At 43.0% G+C, this 17,068-nt stretch overlaps 1 protein-coding gene across 3 annotated transcripts in view; it reads left to right on the top strand.

The window, feature by feature from the left end:
• The window catches only part of col16a1 (collagen, type XVI, alpha 1), a 94,075-nt gene that overhangs the window by 20,842 nt on the left and 56,165 nt on the right, over window positions 1–17,068 (top strand). For all 3 annotated transcript variants that reach the window (XM_033636914.2, XM_033636915.2, XM_033636913.2), the window contains exons 3-7: window positions 1,351–1,419; window positions 1,510–1,627; window positions 12,028–12,151; window positions 12,857–13,138; window positions 14,028–14,108. In XM_033636914.2, the coding sequence (XP_033492805.1) occupies window positions 1,351–1,419; window positions 1,510–1,627; window positions 12,028–12,151; window positions 12,857–13,138; window positions 14,028–14,108 (674 nt within the window). The remainder of the gene's footprint in view (window positions 1–1,350; window positions 1,420–1,509; window positions 1,628–12,027; window positions 12,152–12,856; window positions 13,139–14,027; window positions 14,109–17,068) is intronic.

The raw sequence follows: 17,068 nt of genomic DNA, 5'->3' as shown, positions 1-17,068 counted from the left end.
AATGGCAGTTTTAACAGCTTTTTAACCAGGGAAAATACCCACACAGACATGCATATGTGTTACCATGGTTACATGTATGCATTAGCATTAATGGGTTATGGGATATACATGGCCTTTATCAGGATCAATTATGAGATCGTGGACAGGTTTAGGATCAGCAGATGGATTTATTATTGGTTTAGCTGTTGAATACTAAAATCACATATCTGCTGTCGTATGATCCTGTGGTTGGTTTGTTTTCTTTCACACCACAAACAAACCACACCAGAGTCTGTTTAGCAGCGAACTGAGACCCACCTTTTCGAGCGGTCTCGGTTTGGTTGTTTGGTCCGCACAAGGGTTGGGTTGACAGTTTTCACAGCAGCCCACATGACCTGTACTAACGCACAACTAAAATCCAACAGTTTAGGTGTGAAAAGCACACTTACGTGTTTTTATGTTGGAAAGTTGATAAAAAAAGACACCACCCTTCACACTCTTCAGATCCAGAGAATTGCTCTCATTTGGTCCGCAAGAATTTGAGACGTGTGCATGAGGCAGCACTGAATGAGGCTTAATTAAAATATCTAACCTTCAGCTCTGGCATAAGGCACGGTAATTTAGAATATTACTGAGAGCAACACAAATCATTAGGTTTTATTTTTGGTTAATGCAGGGCACCACCTGTTTCTAAATTCTCTGCGGTCATAGCTAAAAAAAACACACACTTCTGGAAAAACTGTACCCTGTAGAGCATCTTGCTCGGGGCCTTAATCCTTGGCCCCAAAGAGATCAATTAAGTGTGGATCACTGTGATTCACAGGGTCCACGTCTACCTGTACAAGCCCAGTTTTTCTACACATCACACATCTGCCCTCTGTAGCGAGGCAGGCCGCTCTGACAGGCAACACTTTTCTCTGTAACCTTCCCTGACAGGGTGAGAACATATCCATCAAACGGAAGCTACTGCGACAGACAAGCTTGGTGCGAGACAACCTGTCAGACTGGGCTGTGTTCCTCTCTGCACGGCTTTGCCCCTATTTCATCTCCCTTTCTGTGTTTTACACACCTTTTCTGAGTCTCTTTCACCCCCACTAACTCCCCTGTGCTTCTCTTTCTTCCAGATCAATATTTCTGTTACTCTCAAATGTATGTATGTTTGCAGTAGCTTGGTCTCTCTCACATCGAACAATTTCACCCAGCAGTAAGCGTGAAAGGTTACATTTGAAATAACCTCTCCAAGGACTGATGGGCTCTTGACATTTCATGAACACTTGAATTATCGTACATCTTGGGGTTTCTGCCATCCACACACGCACTTTGTGACTTTCTTTCCTTGCCTAACCCCCTCTGTGTCGTATATCTCCGCAGAAGAACAGTGCCCGTCCTTACAAGTGGATGAGTGGAAGTTTCCTCAGGCATCCAGGCACAATATCACAGGTGAAAAGACAAGCTCAAAATACGCAGTCACATATCTTTCAGTGTGTTGTATATAGTATGTGGGTGCTCATGAGTGCCATTTGTTGTCAGGTTTTAATCTGGTGAGGCGATTTTCCCTGCTCAAAAGTAAAGATGTCAAGAAGATCCGCAACCCACGAGGGCCCGTCATCCTCCGCCTGGGCAAGACTGCACTCCTACGCCCAACTGAGTAAGTTTACAGTCCATGCCTCTCTGCTGCCACTTGCTCTTTCTCCAGCAACCTACAGACAAACACATCTCGCACAAGCACATTGTGTACAGCTTTAGGTGATAGAGAATGTATTACAGGATGTGAAATAAAGTGCATTTTCTGCCGGATTTTCATTCTTTCTGTAGGCCTATGTTGACAGGCTCTCTCTTTTCATGCCATGTCTGAACAAAGAGAAAGGCAGAGAGACTGAACACCCTACGGCTAAGCAGCCTCTGAACCCTCACTCGGCATGTCAGCGCTGTCCAATGGCTGTTGTGTAAAAAGCAGACGCTTGGCAAACCGTGCACCACGGGTCAATCTCTGATTGCATTTCCAGAAATACCACTTCATTTCCCTCACCACTGACACTGGCTTGTAAAACTGAAGTCTTACAGCCTTGTGGTTTTCCGGTTGTGACCGCATACACTTATTGTAACTAATTTTCACATGAAATGTCTGATTTATTTGCTCAAGCACAAACTATAAGAGTGATCCCTTAATTAACAGGCGTGATGCAGTTGCCAGTAAAAAAATAAATGAAGAAAAAAAAGTTACAAGGATATGAATTTAATGGCTGCATTTTAGAGCCTGAGCTTGTTCCTGACTTGTTTCTGGGTGATGAGACCTGCAGCCATAAACTCCAACAGAGCACGGCGTCCTTGCACAACATGATTTTGTAGCTTGACATGGTGTAATTATGTTTTCCTGGGTTTTCATGTTGTTATTACACAGTAGTTGGGTGTAGATTGTGTTTGGAATTGCGTGACAAGTGCTTATTAGGGTTATGTGCTGGCTGTTTTTCAGACCTGTTTTTTTTTTTTTTTTGTTTTCTCAGTTCTTGCGAATTATAGCTGGTTTTCAGATGGCTGAGCTCCTTTCTACCCACCGATAAAGCATTTTTTTTCACAACTTGCCAATTGGGTCAGCCCAGAGTATTTTATCACTCTGTCCAGCACTGTGAGCTCCACTTGCTTGAAGGCCCGATAAATCTGTCTACAAAACACTCGTTTTTGGTAGAGACATTTTGTTCTAAAAGTGTCACATATATTATTTGTCACAGGCTTAGGGTGTACTTGTCCTTAGGAAAAGAGGGGGAGAAACACTAAAAAACTGTCACTTCTCAGGAAATCAGCATCTTTGGAGCCAAAGAGGAAAATCCAAGATGTTTTTGTTTTGCCTCTAACCATACAGCGGGAGGCTGGAAACACCGTACTCTGTCTCTTCTCTGCTGCTGGTTTGGGATTTTGTTATGGTGCAGGATTTATTGAAATGTTGATGCCAACGAGAGCTCTGAAGCCTGTCAGTTTTGCCGGTGAAGAGTGCTACCTGGGTGACTTCTTTCTAACTGAGACAGAGAACAATCAATGTTAATCACATCAGCCTTGCCTGTCGGCTGTCTGTCATTGTCCTTCACTCTATACATACAACTCACTGTCTTCTATACATGTTTCTTAAAATGACTTAACAGAATGAGAGCTTTTCTTGTGTTTGCCTTTTCTCTTTTGCCCCCTTGCCTCACAGAAAAGCAGATTAAAATCAGAGAGGACTGTCTGTCTGCATCAGTTAGTCATAATGTTTTTTTTTTTATTAATTTGTTTTTATTTTTTTTAAAACTTTTGCCTGCTTAAATGGTAGTATGCAGGAGGGTTTCGCGCATTTGGAAGAGAAGAGTGGAGGCGGAGAACAGATGGGCGATGGAGAGGTGAAGTGAGGGAACACGAAGGTTCAAGGTTTAAATCAAGGCAATAAGTGAATACATCAGAACAAACCCTCGAGCTTGTTCCATGGCTTTTCCTCTCAGTAGCAGTATGAGTGTGTGTATGCTCAGTATGTATGCATGTATGCACTGCAGATGTGTGGTGAGTCTGGTCTCACTCCCAGGGAGTCATAAAATGCCACTAAGGTAGTAGCCCTCAGGGTCAGATACGGACTTACAATGCACCCTTTAGCATCTGTTTAAGATGTACTGGATTTTCAGCCCACTATGTTTTAAACTCATCCACATCAGTGTTAGATGTTAAAAGCTACGGACATAGCATAAAGAGTGACAAAGTTGGCTTAGGGCAGGTGGGAGGGATCAAACAAGCACAGGACTTTGACCCAGGAGACCAGTATTTGTGTCCTGTGTGAGACTTGATATCAGTATTCTTTTTACTTCAGTCACTAGTCATGTGAGTTGTCTGACATGACTAACCAACCCTTTCTCATCCCAATTTGTCAAATAACTCTGCTAGGCAGGAGGGGTAGCCTCCTGAGTCAATTTTGGATGGTCACGGGCATAGACTCAATTGGCGCTTGGCACACGCATTGTGTCTTCTCAAAATACATGTCCGTTTTCACAGGAAAATGTGCAGTTTATGCTCATTACATGCATGCAGTCTTTTTCATAATAAACTTACAATATACGTAGGTAAAACAATTTGTTTCTGTGTGTACTTCATTAGGTTTAGGCAATAAAAGGACATGGTTAGGTTTAGAAAAACATCATTGTTTGGACTGAAATAAGAACAGTTCTTACCGCCCTAATGTCACGGCATGTTACATACATCCCTACCATAGCATGCTACACATACTAGCACACTTCGCTGTTATTAAAATGCCTCCATTAACTTTTGATTTTACACTGGAAATAAACAGGGGGTTCCTGGATGAAAGTCCTGTGTTTGTTTGACCAATCCACCTCCCCTTCCCCCACCCGATATGGACTCACTTGCTCTTTATACTACGGTAGTTGCCGGCAGTGTCAGAAATAGTTGCTGTTTGGTGCGTATTATACCACCGCTAAGAGTGTGTCTGTGCATCGGTGTCTCATGCTGACATCCGCTGATAAAGCAGCAGTATTTGTTGAATTAGGTTCTTACTGACGTTGCCCGCTCATATCATACTGCCGCGAAAGGTGCTTCTGTGCGTCAGTATCTGACACAGAGATCCCTGTCTAAGTGGCAGTATTTGATGAGTTGGGAGTGAGAGCGTTCTGGACTAATGTTTATCACAATGTTTTCTTCATCCTAACCAAGTGGTTTTGTTGCCTAAACCCTATCTCAGAACCCCACTGGCTATTGTCTGACAACCTCTGGGAGCAACGGCCATTGTTTACAGCTCGATTTGCAACTTGAGACAGGTCCAGACAACATTTTCACTGATCTCTGTAAACAGATATCTGCATATCAATGGAGATAAACTAGGACAAAGCTTATGAAAAGCTAAATCATCGCCAGACGATATACAGTACAGGCCAAAAGTTTGGACACACCTTCTCATTCAATGCGTTTTCTTTATTTTCATGACTCTTTACATTGTAGATTCTCACTGAAGGCATCAAAACTATGAATGAACATATGTGGAGTTATGTACTTAACAAAAAAAGGTGAAATAACTGAAAACATGTTTTATATTCTAGTTTCTTCAAAATAGCCACCCTTTGCTCTGATTACTGCTTTGCACACTCTTGGCATTCTCTCCATGAGCTTCAAGAGGTAGTCACCTGAAATGGTTTCCACTTCACAGGTGTGCCTTATCAGGGTTAATTAGTGGAATTTCTTGCTCTATCAATGGGGTTGGGACCATCAGTTGTGTTGTGCAGAAGTCAGGTTAATACACAGCCGACAGCCCTATTGGACAACTGTTAAAATTCATATTGTGGCAAGAACCAATCAGCTAACTAAAGAAAAACGAGTGGCCATCATTACTTTAAGAAATGAAGGTCAGTCAGTCCGGAAAATTGCAAAAACTTTAAATGTGTCCCCAAGTGGAGTCGCAAAAACCATCAAGCGCTACAACAAAACTGGCATACATGAGGACCGACCCAGGAAAGGAAGACCAAGAGTCACCTCTGCTTCTGAGGATAAGTTCATCCGAGTCACCAGCCTCAGAAATCGCAAGTTAACAGTAGCTCAGATCAGAGACCAGATGAATGCCACACAGAGTTCTAGCAGCAGACCCATCTCTAGAACAACTGTTAAGAGGAGACTGCGCGAATCAGGCCTTCATGGTCAAATAGCTGCTAGGAAACCACTGCTAAGGAGAGGCAACAAGCAGAAGAGATTTGTTTGGGCCAAGAAACACAAGGAATGGACATTAGACCAGTGGAAATCTGTGCTTTGGTCTGATGAGTCCAAATGTCTTTGTGAGACGCAGAAAAGGTGAACGGATGGATTCCACATGCCTGGTTCCCACTGTGAAGCATGGAGGAGGAGGTGTGATGGTGTGGGTGTGTTTTGCTCGTGACACTGTTGGGGATTTATTCAAAATTGAAGGCACACTGAACCAGCATGGCTACCACAGCATCCTGCAGCGACATGCCATCCCATCCGGTTTGCGTTTAGTTGGACGATCATTTATTTTTCAACAGGACAATGACCCCAAACACACCTCCAGGCTGTGTAAGGGCTATTTGACCAAGAAGGAGAGTGATGGAGTGCTGCGGCAGATGACCTGGCCTCCACAGTCACCGGACCTGAACCCAATCGAGATGGTTTGGGGTGAGCTGGACCGCAGAGTGAAGGCAAAGGGGCCAACAAGTGCTAAACACCTCTGGGAACTCCTTCAAGACTGTTGGAAAACCATTTCAGGTGACTACCTCTTGAAGCTCATGGAGAGAATGCCAAGAGTGTGCAAAGCAGTAATCAGAGCAAAGGGTGGCTATTTTGAAGAAACTAGAATATAAAACATGTTTTCAGTTATTTCACCTTTTTTTGTTAAGTACATAACTCCACATGTGTTCATTCATAGTTTTGATGCCTTCAGTGAGAATCTACAATGTAAATAGTCATGAAAATGAAGAAAACGCATTGAATGAGAAGGTGTGTCCAAACTTTTGGCCTGTACTGTACGATTGGTTCAGACATTGCATTTCAGTTTATGCATTGCACTTTTTTGCTCTCCACATGGACTGTTTACCTGTAGGCAACAAAAGCCCCTCAAAAATGATTGGTCTATACTACTTGGACTATAAACGCAAACCAGAATGCTTGTGATACCAAAATCTTGTACCATTGCCTCAGATTCTACACACATATATATCTGTTTATACAGCAGAGATTAGCCTAAACCCAACAATTGACTCCATCTATGTTGTGAGTTTTCCCATGATCTTTTCCTAACCAAGTAGTGTTGCTGCCTAAACCTAACCACAAACACCCTGACCTCAACGTGACCCCCCTCAAGACGCAACGCAACCGGCCGCCCCCCTGCCATCATTAGAGTGATGCCACGGGCTTCTGCACAAGCGTCAAAATATAACAAGTAGGGATGACATCAGTATGTGTGCAGTTGCAGCATCTTTCATTAGATTTCCCCATTTTTCCCCAGTCCCACAGTATACACTGTATATATTTCTGAAGATGCATAATACATGGCTCCCAACTACCACAGACTCCCTGTCACTCAAGCAGCTTTTTAATACATCGCCGGTGAGGTTGACTGAAGTGCGAGACATGTGTATAGTAATTGGAAAGCAGCGTTTTGCTTTGTATCAGAGGCTAATCCATTCAGCTAATCCAAGCTAACACAGATGAGTGACAGCCAGATGAAGCTACTTGTCTCTCGCCTCTCTCGGTTGTCTGCTGACAGTGAAATGGGCACCAGTCACAGCTGGTCACATGCATTTTAATTTCAGCAAAATATGATTTAATTGCTTTGGGCCTGTTTTCTTTTATGTAGCCGCAGCGAGTAGGAGAGATTGGAAGCAATTCTATGATAGTATGGCACAAGGCCAAGATATTTATGAGAGAATCAAAATGCATTTGATGAATTTAAGACTTACTATCACATAGCAGGAGAGATACAGTTTGATTCCTGCTGTTATCAATGCAGGGATTAAATAAGCACTACTGTAGAATTCATTTATACAAAGTTATAATAAGCCAAAGATAAGCGGTGCACAGGTGAAGGCAGTGGTGCTCTTCAAATGTATGTGTGACCGTGGAAGGATCATAAAAGTACAACCGTGTAGGAGGGAAATAAAAGAATAGTATAGGTGAGGAGGAATAGTGATTTTATTTTTAGAGAGCGAACGCAGAAGGCAGATTGGGATATGAGTCAATAAGGAGAGGGTCATGTACTCTTTTACGAAAATATTTCAGCTTATATCTGCAGAAGGGGGATGATTGCTACTCTGACTAATGTTGAATTTGTGGTATAGCAAGCCTGTCCAGACTTAATGCATTAGCCGTCCAAAGTGGCTGCTGTTTTTAGGCTGTGATTTTATATAATCTATATCAACCTTTATAAGCCCAGGAGATGTTTTCTGATTGCACATGCCATTTTTTTCCATCTCTTTTCTAAGTTGAACTTGGGGGCTGCTGCAGCCTTTGAGCTGCTTTGACCATAGTGTAGGAGTTTAACTGCATCTGTAAAGGTGAGAGCATAGTCACACATTTTTAACCCTTCTTTTGGCCCTAGGGAATGCAATGACTCTAGTGTGTTGATTTGTTGTTCACTTTAGTCCAAAGCAAAGCATCTCTACAACCAAAGGATGGATTGCTGTGAAATGTTTTAACTATCTTATGAATACAAACACTGCTCTCTCAGGTGAAATTTGGTTTTTGTTGCACCTGCCCCAGTTGGACTTTCACCGCCTTAACTTTTATCCTTGTCCCACCGTGTTTCCCCCTGATGCCGCCGGGCGCTGTTAAACTATAACGTCAACCGGCCGCGTATCATGCCGACATTAATGGACGCCTTTTATCTAGTTGATGCCGCAAGTCATTGCCCAAGTGAAGGATTTCAACGACCTCGGAGTGAGACCTGGTTCTCTTGATCAATGGCGCTGCTCGTGATTGGGTGGACTGTGCAGACTCTGGGTACAAACGATGTCACCACTGCAAGATGGCAGCGGCTTACTTCTGAATATATTGGCTTCTTTTTTGTACAGTGAGAGGACGTGGACAAGTGTTGTCCATTATCCTGTAGACCAATTATCACCCCAAACAGGCTTAGGCCAGTGCTGACAATGATGATACGAACTATAGCAGTACACAAATTACCATATGCAAAATATATGTTCTACAGTACTTGTCAATGTATCTGCTGTTGTCTGAACATTCGGTACATTTTCTTCTTAAAGTTTTATACATATTGCTTAAAATACAAAAAAAGGACAGATAGGGGACCATAGGGGGGAAAACTGCAACGTGCAAACAACATTTGGCCACTATCGCTTGAAATATATGCTCTCTTTTACGTGTCAGCTCCTAGCTGTTTAAAATTCCTTTCAGTGAGGTATGTATAATACATTCAGGGATAGGAAGCCTCTCCACTGAAAGCTGTTGATTCCAGCTCAGTTAGAAACCAGTACAAGGGTGCCTATACACCTCTCCAGGTGATATCCCATCTTAAACCAGAGATCTGCTTTTTCAACATTAGATTTCCTCTCCTCCTCATCCCCTGTGCCTCTCTGGCTTGCACTGACTTTCTTCTGCCTCTCTTTAAAAAAAAAAACAAGAGAAGCAGAAGTAACTTTCTCTCAGAGTTGGGAAAGGCTAGATCTGAATCTGTCTGGCCCATACTGAGTGATTTATCTCCCCACTGCATGCTTGTGTATATGTGTGTGTGTATGTGTGTGTGTGTGTGTGTGTGTGTGTTTCTGTAGTTTTTTTTTTTTTACAGGACACTGAATGTAATAGGCCAAGGTGAGGTACTTTCAACTTAAAAGTCAATAGTTTGTGAGTGGTTTTGTGCCCTGCAGCTCATGTCACTAATGGACAGCAAAACAACTTTATTCTCAACATCGGTCTCTCTCTTTCTTTCTCCATCCGTCTGTCTGTCTGTCTTTCTTGCACACACTTTACTTCCATCTTCATATTGTCTGCCTAAATACTGCTCCGTGGATTAGTTGGTATTAAAATCGAATGCATTTTCATATTATACCCAGAATTTCCTTGTCCCTCGCCGGAGCTTTCTCCCCCTCTCCACTTCCCTCTGTCTCTCTCTCCCCAGGTCTCTGGGTGAGTGCTTTTCTTCCTCACCTCTTCTCCTACTCATCCTCTTTTTGTTTTGACGTCCTGTAGTTGGCTGTTTTCCCTTGGATCATCCCTTAGTCATAAATCACTGTCACCCCACTTCTAAGAGCGGGAAACCAGCTGCCAGCATCAACAATTCTGTGTGTGTGTGTGTGTGTGTGTGTGCGTGTGTGTGTGTGTGTGTGTGTGAGCAGAGAGAGAAAGAGAGAGAAACAGAGTAAGAGAGAATATTTCAAAGTGTTCACCATCTCAGTGAGCATGCATTTCACTGGGCTTGTTTGTGAACCCTTCATCTCTCAATACAACTACACACATCCATGCAGTGAATATTCCAATGTGTGTGTACTTGTGTGCTCAGATGCCCTTGACCAAAACTGAGGGATGAGGCTTGCTGGACTGTATCTTCTGGGAAAATTAATGCTAGGGGGTTACACACAGCTTTGCATTACTGCCGGCTGCAGTCACAGAACGAGGGGGAGAAAAAAATAGGGAGAGAAAACAATGCGAAGAATATAAAGATGCTCGCACAGGAACCGCACATAATATTTACTTTGTCACTGTGCTCTCGAGGACATCAAGGAAAGTTATGTGAAGCCAAAAGTTGTCTTAACTTGTCAGCTCCCTGGCTACCCACTGCATTTATGTCAAGTTAGATATATAGTCTTAATGTTCCAGGGTGAATTTTAGTTTCCACAGCTTGCACATATCTCCAATGTCAAAAGTACAAAAATAAAGCAAATATACCTGGACACTGACATATATGCACTATATATTCATGCTTCTACATGTATACCCTCACCTGCAGATGTACACACACATACAGCACAGACACATTGAACACATTTTAAATTAACATGCCCAGCATTGTTCATCTATGCCTTTATGAAAAGGGACAATTCACCCTAACACTTTTGGTATAGTACCGTTGCGTAACCTGTACGGACATGCACCTGTATCCTGGATATGTTTTGCCTCTCCACCACAGGCAGTGCTCTTAAATCTAAGGCAGAGTTGTTACAGGATGGTAAAAGCCACATAGTGGACACAATGGAGGACACTGAATCTTTTCTGTTCTTTCTTCCTGGTATGTGGCTATTTATTACAAACAGGAGACAAACTTTGTTTGTGACTAATTTTGTTTGAAAGGCTGCGGGCAGCGAGGAAAAACAGTGCTGACAAAAACCAAGAGAGTTTGGAAAATGCTACGGTGCTGCTTTGGTGTGAGCAAAACAACAATGTGTCTCTTGACTAATCCACTGACCGCAGTGTTTCCTGTGCCAAAAAAATACATTGGAACAACTTAAGAGTAATGTCTCTCTCCGGAAACCATGACCCAGTTGCTCAAGATAACCCACAGAAGTTGTTGTGAGCAGATTCATGTAGCAACTACTTTCTTTCTACCAAACTACACCCACCAACTGTATCTCCATGCAGAAGGAAGTGTGCATCTACTCATGGACTCAGAAGCTTGTGCTCGTGATAGTGCAAAATGTAAACATTAATAGCGTCCTCCTCGGTTGAGCTGTGATCGTAGCTAGCTCAGCAGTGCCAGGTGAACTAGCAGTAGATGACCGCTTCCTTCTGCGTGGCCATACAGTTGGCAGTTGTAGCTCAGAACAAGTTCTGTGGGTCATCTTGAGCAACTGGGTCATGGTTTCTGAAAAGAGACACTGCTGTTAAGTTGTTGTTCATGTAGGAATTATTTTCTTTCAATTATTTTTCTTTCAACTGTATCGCCACGCAGAAGGTATAGTGCATCTACTGGGAGTTCACCTGGCACCACTGAGCTAGCTAAGATCACAGCTCAACCAAGGAGGATGCTATTGATGTTTACATTTTGCACTATCAAGAGCACTAGCTATTTGTCCATGAGTAGATGCACGCTTCCTTCTACACAGTGATACAGTTGGTGGGTGTAGTTTGGTAGAAAGAAAATAGTTCCTGCAAGAAACTGCTCACAACGAGGTCTGGGGATTATCTTGAGTAACCGAGTCATGATTCGTGAAAAGAGACATTGCTGTTGGGCAATCCAAGTGCTATCTAGTTCCATTATATTCGAGAGAAGGTAGACATCTCTACAGCCGATATCTCCAACACCTGGCAACTCACACCAGAACAATCTAGATCGATAAGTAGCACTACAGGTAAGAGGAAAAATACACCTGTATGAAAGAGCATGAAGAGCAGACTGAGAGGGTCACCAGTGTCATTTACATCTTTTTGTTAGCAAATGCCTACAGTGGTAACACTCTACACTTCCAGTTTGTAAAACAGGCTTGATGTTTGCAGTCTCCACTGCAAAGCCAAGATAACCCTGATGACATCATCAGGAGTTCCCCTTAAAAACCTCTCCTGTACTTACACATAATGCCTGGAGGAGTGTCGTGTCCCTGACTTTTCTGAACTTCTGTGTTCCAGTCAGGTGTTTCCTAATGGCCTACCAGAGGAGTTTACCCTGATCTTCACTCTGGCGTTAAAGAAGGCGGCCCTGAGAGACACCGTCTACCTCTTCCAGATATCTGATCAGGAGGGATACCCACAGGTGCAGCTCGCTCTGTTTCCTCATTACTGGTTTCAAAAATCCCTGCATCTTTTTCTCCGCTGCCTCTCTTTTCTCCCATCACTATTCCCTCCCTCTCTTCCTCGATCTTTTACCTTTTATTCATCACGCCTTTTGTCTATTCGTTCCCCCTGTCTCTCATCTTTCTTTTGCATAGTCATCCACTTTCACCCTTCGATTTCTTCACTCCCTTGACACCTTTTCAATTCTCGCCCCCCTTTCATTCCACGCGCCTTTTGTCCTCCCTTTATTCTCCATCGGATTCCCCTCCTTCACATTCGCTCCCTGTCTCTCTGTCGCTCTTCCCTCCATCATCTTCCGCTTTCCTCTTTCATTCACCTTCATTGTTATTCATGTGTGTTCCATGATGAAGCACTGGAGTCCCTCAAAGTCCCCATAATCACTAAGAGTCTGAGGCCAGATTTAAATACTCAATGTGTATGATGGATGAAGGCCAAGTTGCCTCATTAGGAGTGATTGATTGGCTGTACCACTTGTGTGTGTAATTAATATGTCTTCCCCTATACCTCATCTCAGCTACTGTGTTCTACAGCTTTGTTAGGCAGTAACAGCATGTACATATCACTCTTTGCAGTCAGACAACGAGAGATACAGTTCATTTTTCACATGCATTGACACACTGAACACATTGTTTGGTGTTTAATTAGCTCTTGTCTCCAAACGCAGCTCTCTTTAGACCTCAGCGGCCCTGAGGGCACCCTGTCCCTGCGTGCCAGAGGGGTAGACCCCACAGCTGACCTGGTGAGCTGCGTTTTCAGCGGGGAGGGGGTTGAGGCCTTGATGGACTTGAGCTGGCACAAGGTGGCCCTCAGTGTGCAACAAGGAGCTGCCTCCCTCTACATGGATTGCAACTCCATTGAGACCAAACCCCTGGAGCCCCGTGGAGATGTGCTCACTGATGGACACACTCTGTTGGGCATCAAGGCTTCAGACGCGGGGCCTGTGCAGGTAAGACTGTATGGAGAAAGCAAATACGGAAATCAGAGGAGTGTTTGTGTGAGCTTTTGATTAAATATGCAGTGTGTGGCTGCCCCATCTTGGCTATTGAATCACTTTTGATCAAGTTTAAGCTCTGCAATGTAAATGTCAACTAAACTTACTGTTTGAAAGTGTGGTGACCTTTAGTCCCTCTCTGTATGAAGAACAAACAGTTCTTGTCTGTTTTGGAAGTGTTTTGAATGAACCAAATTCCCTTATTGGGACCTGAACCATGGAGAATAACATGGTAGTGCTTGGTTGTGTAATGTAGTTCAGCGTACCCTTGGCATATACAATTTTTATAACAAACCAGGCTTTTCACAGACCCCCCTGTTTCAAGCAAAAAGGACACAGTGAAATATTTCTCATGAACCAGCCTCCCATTGAGGCATTTGTATGTGTATATTAACATATGTGTGTGTGTTTTAGACCACAGGCTTTGCCCACTGATGTGCTGTTTCCTTTAAAGCAATCTCATTCAATCCTGATTTAAAAAAAGCGAGCGGCCAACCTGGGAGAGTGGGCCTGTAGTGAGCCGAGACTATTAAAGCTGAACAGATCCAGTAATCCAGGCACTTAGTTTGCAATCAATTAACCGGCCTAGTTGGGGAGCAGGCGGGGTGTTTTGTCAGCGAAGGGAGGAAGTGTTCATACCTGTACGCACACACAAAGACACGCATGCAAACCCTCTGACAAAGTGCTGTCCTAATACTTTATGTAAATGAGAAATTAATTGGCTCTCCGCCTTGTTTACCACCTCATTTAAACTTTATTTACATTATTAGATAAACAAAGTAGAGGACGTATTGAGACATGCTTGTTAAATACATCCTCCTCTTTCTCTCCCTCTCTTTCATAGATGGACATTCAGCAGGTGATGCTGTACTGTGACCCGTTCCTCGCCATGCAGGAGGCCTGCTGTGAGATACCTGGGGCACGGGTGAGACAGGCAACCCTCACTAACTGATACACAGTAATGATGGATTCACAACTGCTCTACACTGGGTTCTCACCTGCATCTTCCTCTATAATGCAAGGATTGGTGAACCTGGAACAGGGCTGCATGATATGAGTAAAATATGGGATAAGGTTAAATATTGCAGCAACAATTTTACTTGCTATAAATAATCAGATATTAAAGTCAGTTTTCTGTTGCTGTCAGTATACTGCTAGAATACAACTAATTGCCTGTTGAATTAAAACAAAAAGGAAATTATTTTGAACATTAGGTAACTGAACAAATTGAAATATGAACTAAACACAAAAGGCACCAATAAAAAAGAAAGATAGTTGCATTTTAAAGCAGTTTTTCACTGATGCTCTCTTTCAGCTAACTCAGAAAAAAATCCCTGAGTGCAATGTCGAAGTCTTTCCTGTTTATCATGCATAAAACAATATGTTGTACAACCCTGATCTGGAATTTAAACGAAAAGTTCATCCTCTTGGGAAATTTTATTTGCTCTCTGGCAGGGAGTTAGATGAGAAGATACATATCACTCTTGTGTCTGGAAAGTGAATATCAAGCTTGAGCTAGCAGCTGGTTAGCCAGGCTAACTTTTCCCCTTGTTTCAAGTTTTCATGCGTCCGTGCCAGAGCCATAAGTCTGTATGTCCCTGCAATTCTTGTGAATCCAATATCTCAAGAACGCTGGATGGAATTGCTTCAAATTAGGCACAGACTACCACTTGGACTCAACGATGAAGTGATTAGCTTTCAGTGGTCAAAGGTCACTGACCTCGTGTCTGTCTTGTTCCTATGAACAGATGTCTCAAGACGGCCTTTAAGAAATTTCCTCAAATTTAGTACGAACATCCCCTCGGACTTAAGGTTGAACTGATGAGATTTTGGTGGTCAAAGGTCACTGTGACCTCACAAAACACCTTTTTGGCCGTAGCTCAAGAAAAAAGCTGCTAATTATGCCAAAATTTCACACAAATGTCTAAAGGAATAAAATGATAAAGTGAAGTCATTTTATATCCAAAAGGGCAAAGGTCAACTGCATTTTGACATCATAACGTTCTGCTAAAATACTTGTCTGACCATTATTCAACATCATAACTCAGGAACAGAAGATTTGGTCAGATACTGAATTGATGACATTGATGATGACTAATCTGGTAGCCTGGCGTGTCCAGACCCAATTCACAAAACGCGAATGGGTCTGGACACGGAGTGTACATTTCCTCTATTCCTGAGGGGCGGTATCAACGGCTGTCACTCAAAGTGCCCCTTCACGCAATTGGAAAGACGGAAAACCAATCAGAGTAAATGAAACGTGTGACGTAGTCTAGCACAACGCCACTGTAAACAGACCAGAAAGCTGCAGCGGAGATTAGCTGTGATGATGTCTGGGAAAGAGTGTTGCCGTCTTTGCAGATTTCCTCCTCCCTGTGGACTCCGAGTTGCATGGCTGTGATTCCCAGCTTGGTTGCTTCCCTGACCTGCTCCTCTGTGAGAACAACTGGGGAGAAACAAAACCCCGTAGGAAGGACGGGAAACACATCCTTTTTTCAATAAAAGCTTTCAGTGTAGCCGTTTGTTCTGCTTTTAAAGAAAATGTACATTCCAGTTCGTTCAACACATTTACCATCGCAGTTTCAAAATCAGTAGCCATGTTGGTTGTTTACGAAATGCATTCGCTCCGGTCCTTGTCCCTCCTATTCTGATGACGTGGTTTCAAATAACCCGCCCCAAAGTAATGAACGGTCGCGATTGGCTCGGTAAGCTTTAACCGATGCCAGAATGCACCTTTATGATTGCATGGCCAGACTGATCTGCCAAGCAAGGCACTGAACCCCAACTGCTCAGGGCGCCTGTTCATGGGCAGCCCCCTCGCTCTGACATGTCTCGAATTAATTCAACTTGACTTTTTCACAGAGGCATGCAACAGCGAGGTGGTAACTATAGTTTGTGCTAAGCTAAGCTAACTGGTTGCTGGCTGTAGCTTTATGTTTTATACACTGTATATGAGAGCAGTGTCAATCTGATGTTTCTCCATAAGGGGCTTGGACCTCTTATGAAGTCCCTTACCACCTCAAAGTATTGGTCTTACCCCAGTCTTCACTTGGAGCTAAGGTGGAGTATGAGTGGAGCAACATCATCGGGGGAAAATGCTTTGCTTTGGCTTCAAATTTGTTTCTTTAGAGGTTTCAGGCTCACACAAATCTAAGCCTCAGTCAACAGGCGCCAGCCACTTTGTTTGGAGAAATTTGGAGCAACGTCTTCCCTCAGTGAAACCTAATCCAGACCTAATCTAGTTATTTGCTGGAAGGTAACTGTGCAACAGCTGCAAGAAGAGCTGAGTTTGCGTTATCATAATCAGCCATAAACAGTCTCTGCATCTGCATTGCATCTGGAGGCTTATTCTTGTTAATCAGCAACACTTTATCTTCATAATGTGTTATGCTCAATTATTTACTTCCTACACATTTGAGGTGGTCAGGAAGAAGGAAAAACTTAGATTGTGATATGTGGGAAAACCCTTACTGCACAGCACTCTGTCAATTATGTAACTTAACCTTTGGCAAATATGAAAAAAGCCTGTCTTATGTTGGTTAACACAGTGTTCCTCAAAAGCTTTGTTTAACACAGGGTAGTATGTATATAAATAGACTGGGGCTCAGAGTAATTCCATTGTGTGTAATTATGTCACATCAACTGCGGTTTGCCAATATTGTTTGTACTTCTAAAGTGTGACTAAAAGCCTAATTGAAAGTATCACTTGCTCTCTCTTGCAGCCTCAGAAATACAATTTTCCACACTATTTCCTTTTCTTTATATTTCTCTTTCTTTGCCTTCTCTTGATGTGTATTTTTTGTGCAGTTACTGTTTGCAGGCTTCAGAGAAATAGAAAACAGATTCACTGGACCTAAATACAACAGCATGTTTCTGTTAGACAGA

The sequence above is a fragment of the Epinephelus lanceolatus genome, chromosome 16, assembly GCF_041903045.1.
Source record: "Epinephelus lanceolatus isolate andai-2023 chromosome 16, ASM4190304v1, whole genome shotgun sequence".
Taxonomy (NCBI): Eukaryota; Metazoa; Chordata; class Actinopteri; order Perciformes; family Serranidae; genus Epinephelus; species Epinephelus lanceolatus.
The sequence above is the reverse complement of the archived record's forward strand: the minus strand, read 5'-3'. Positions and strand labels throughout refer to the sequence as shown.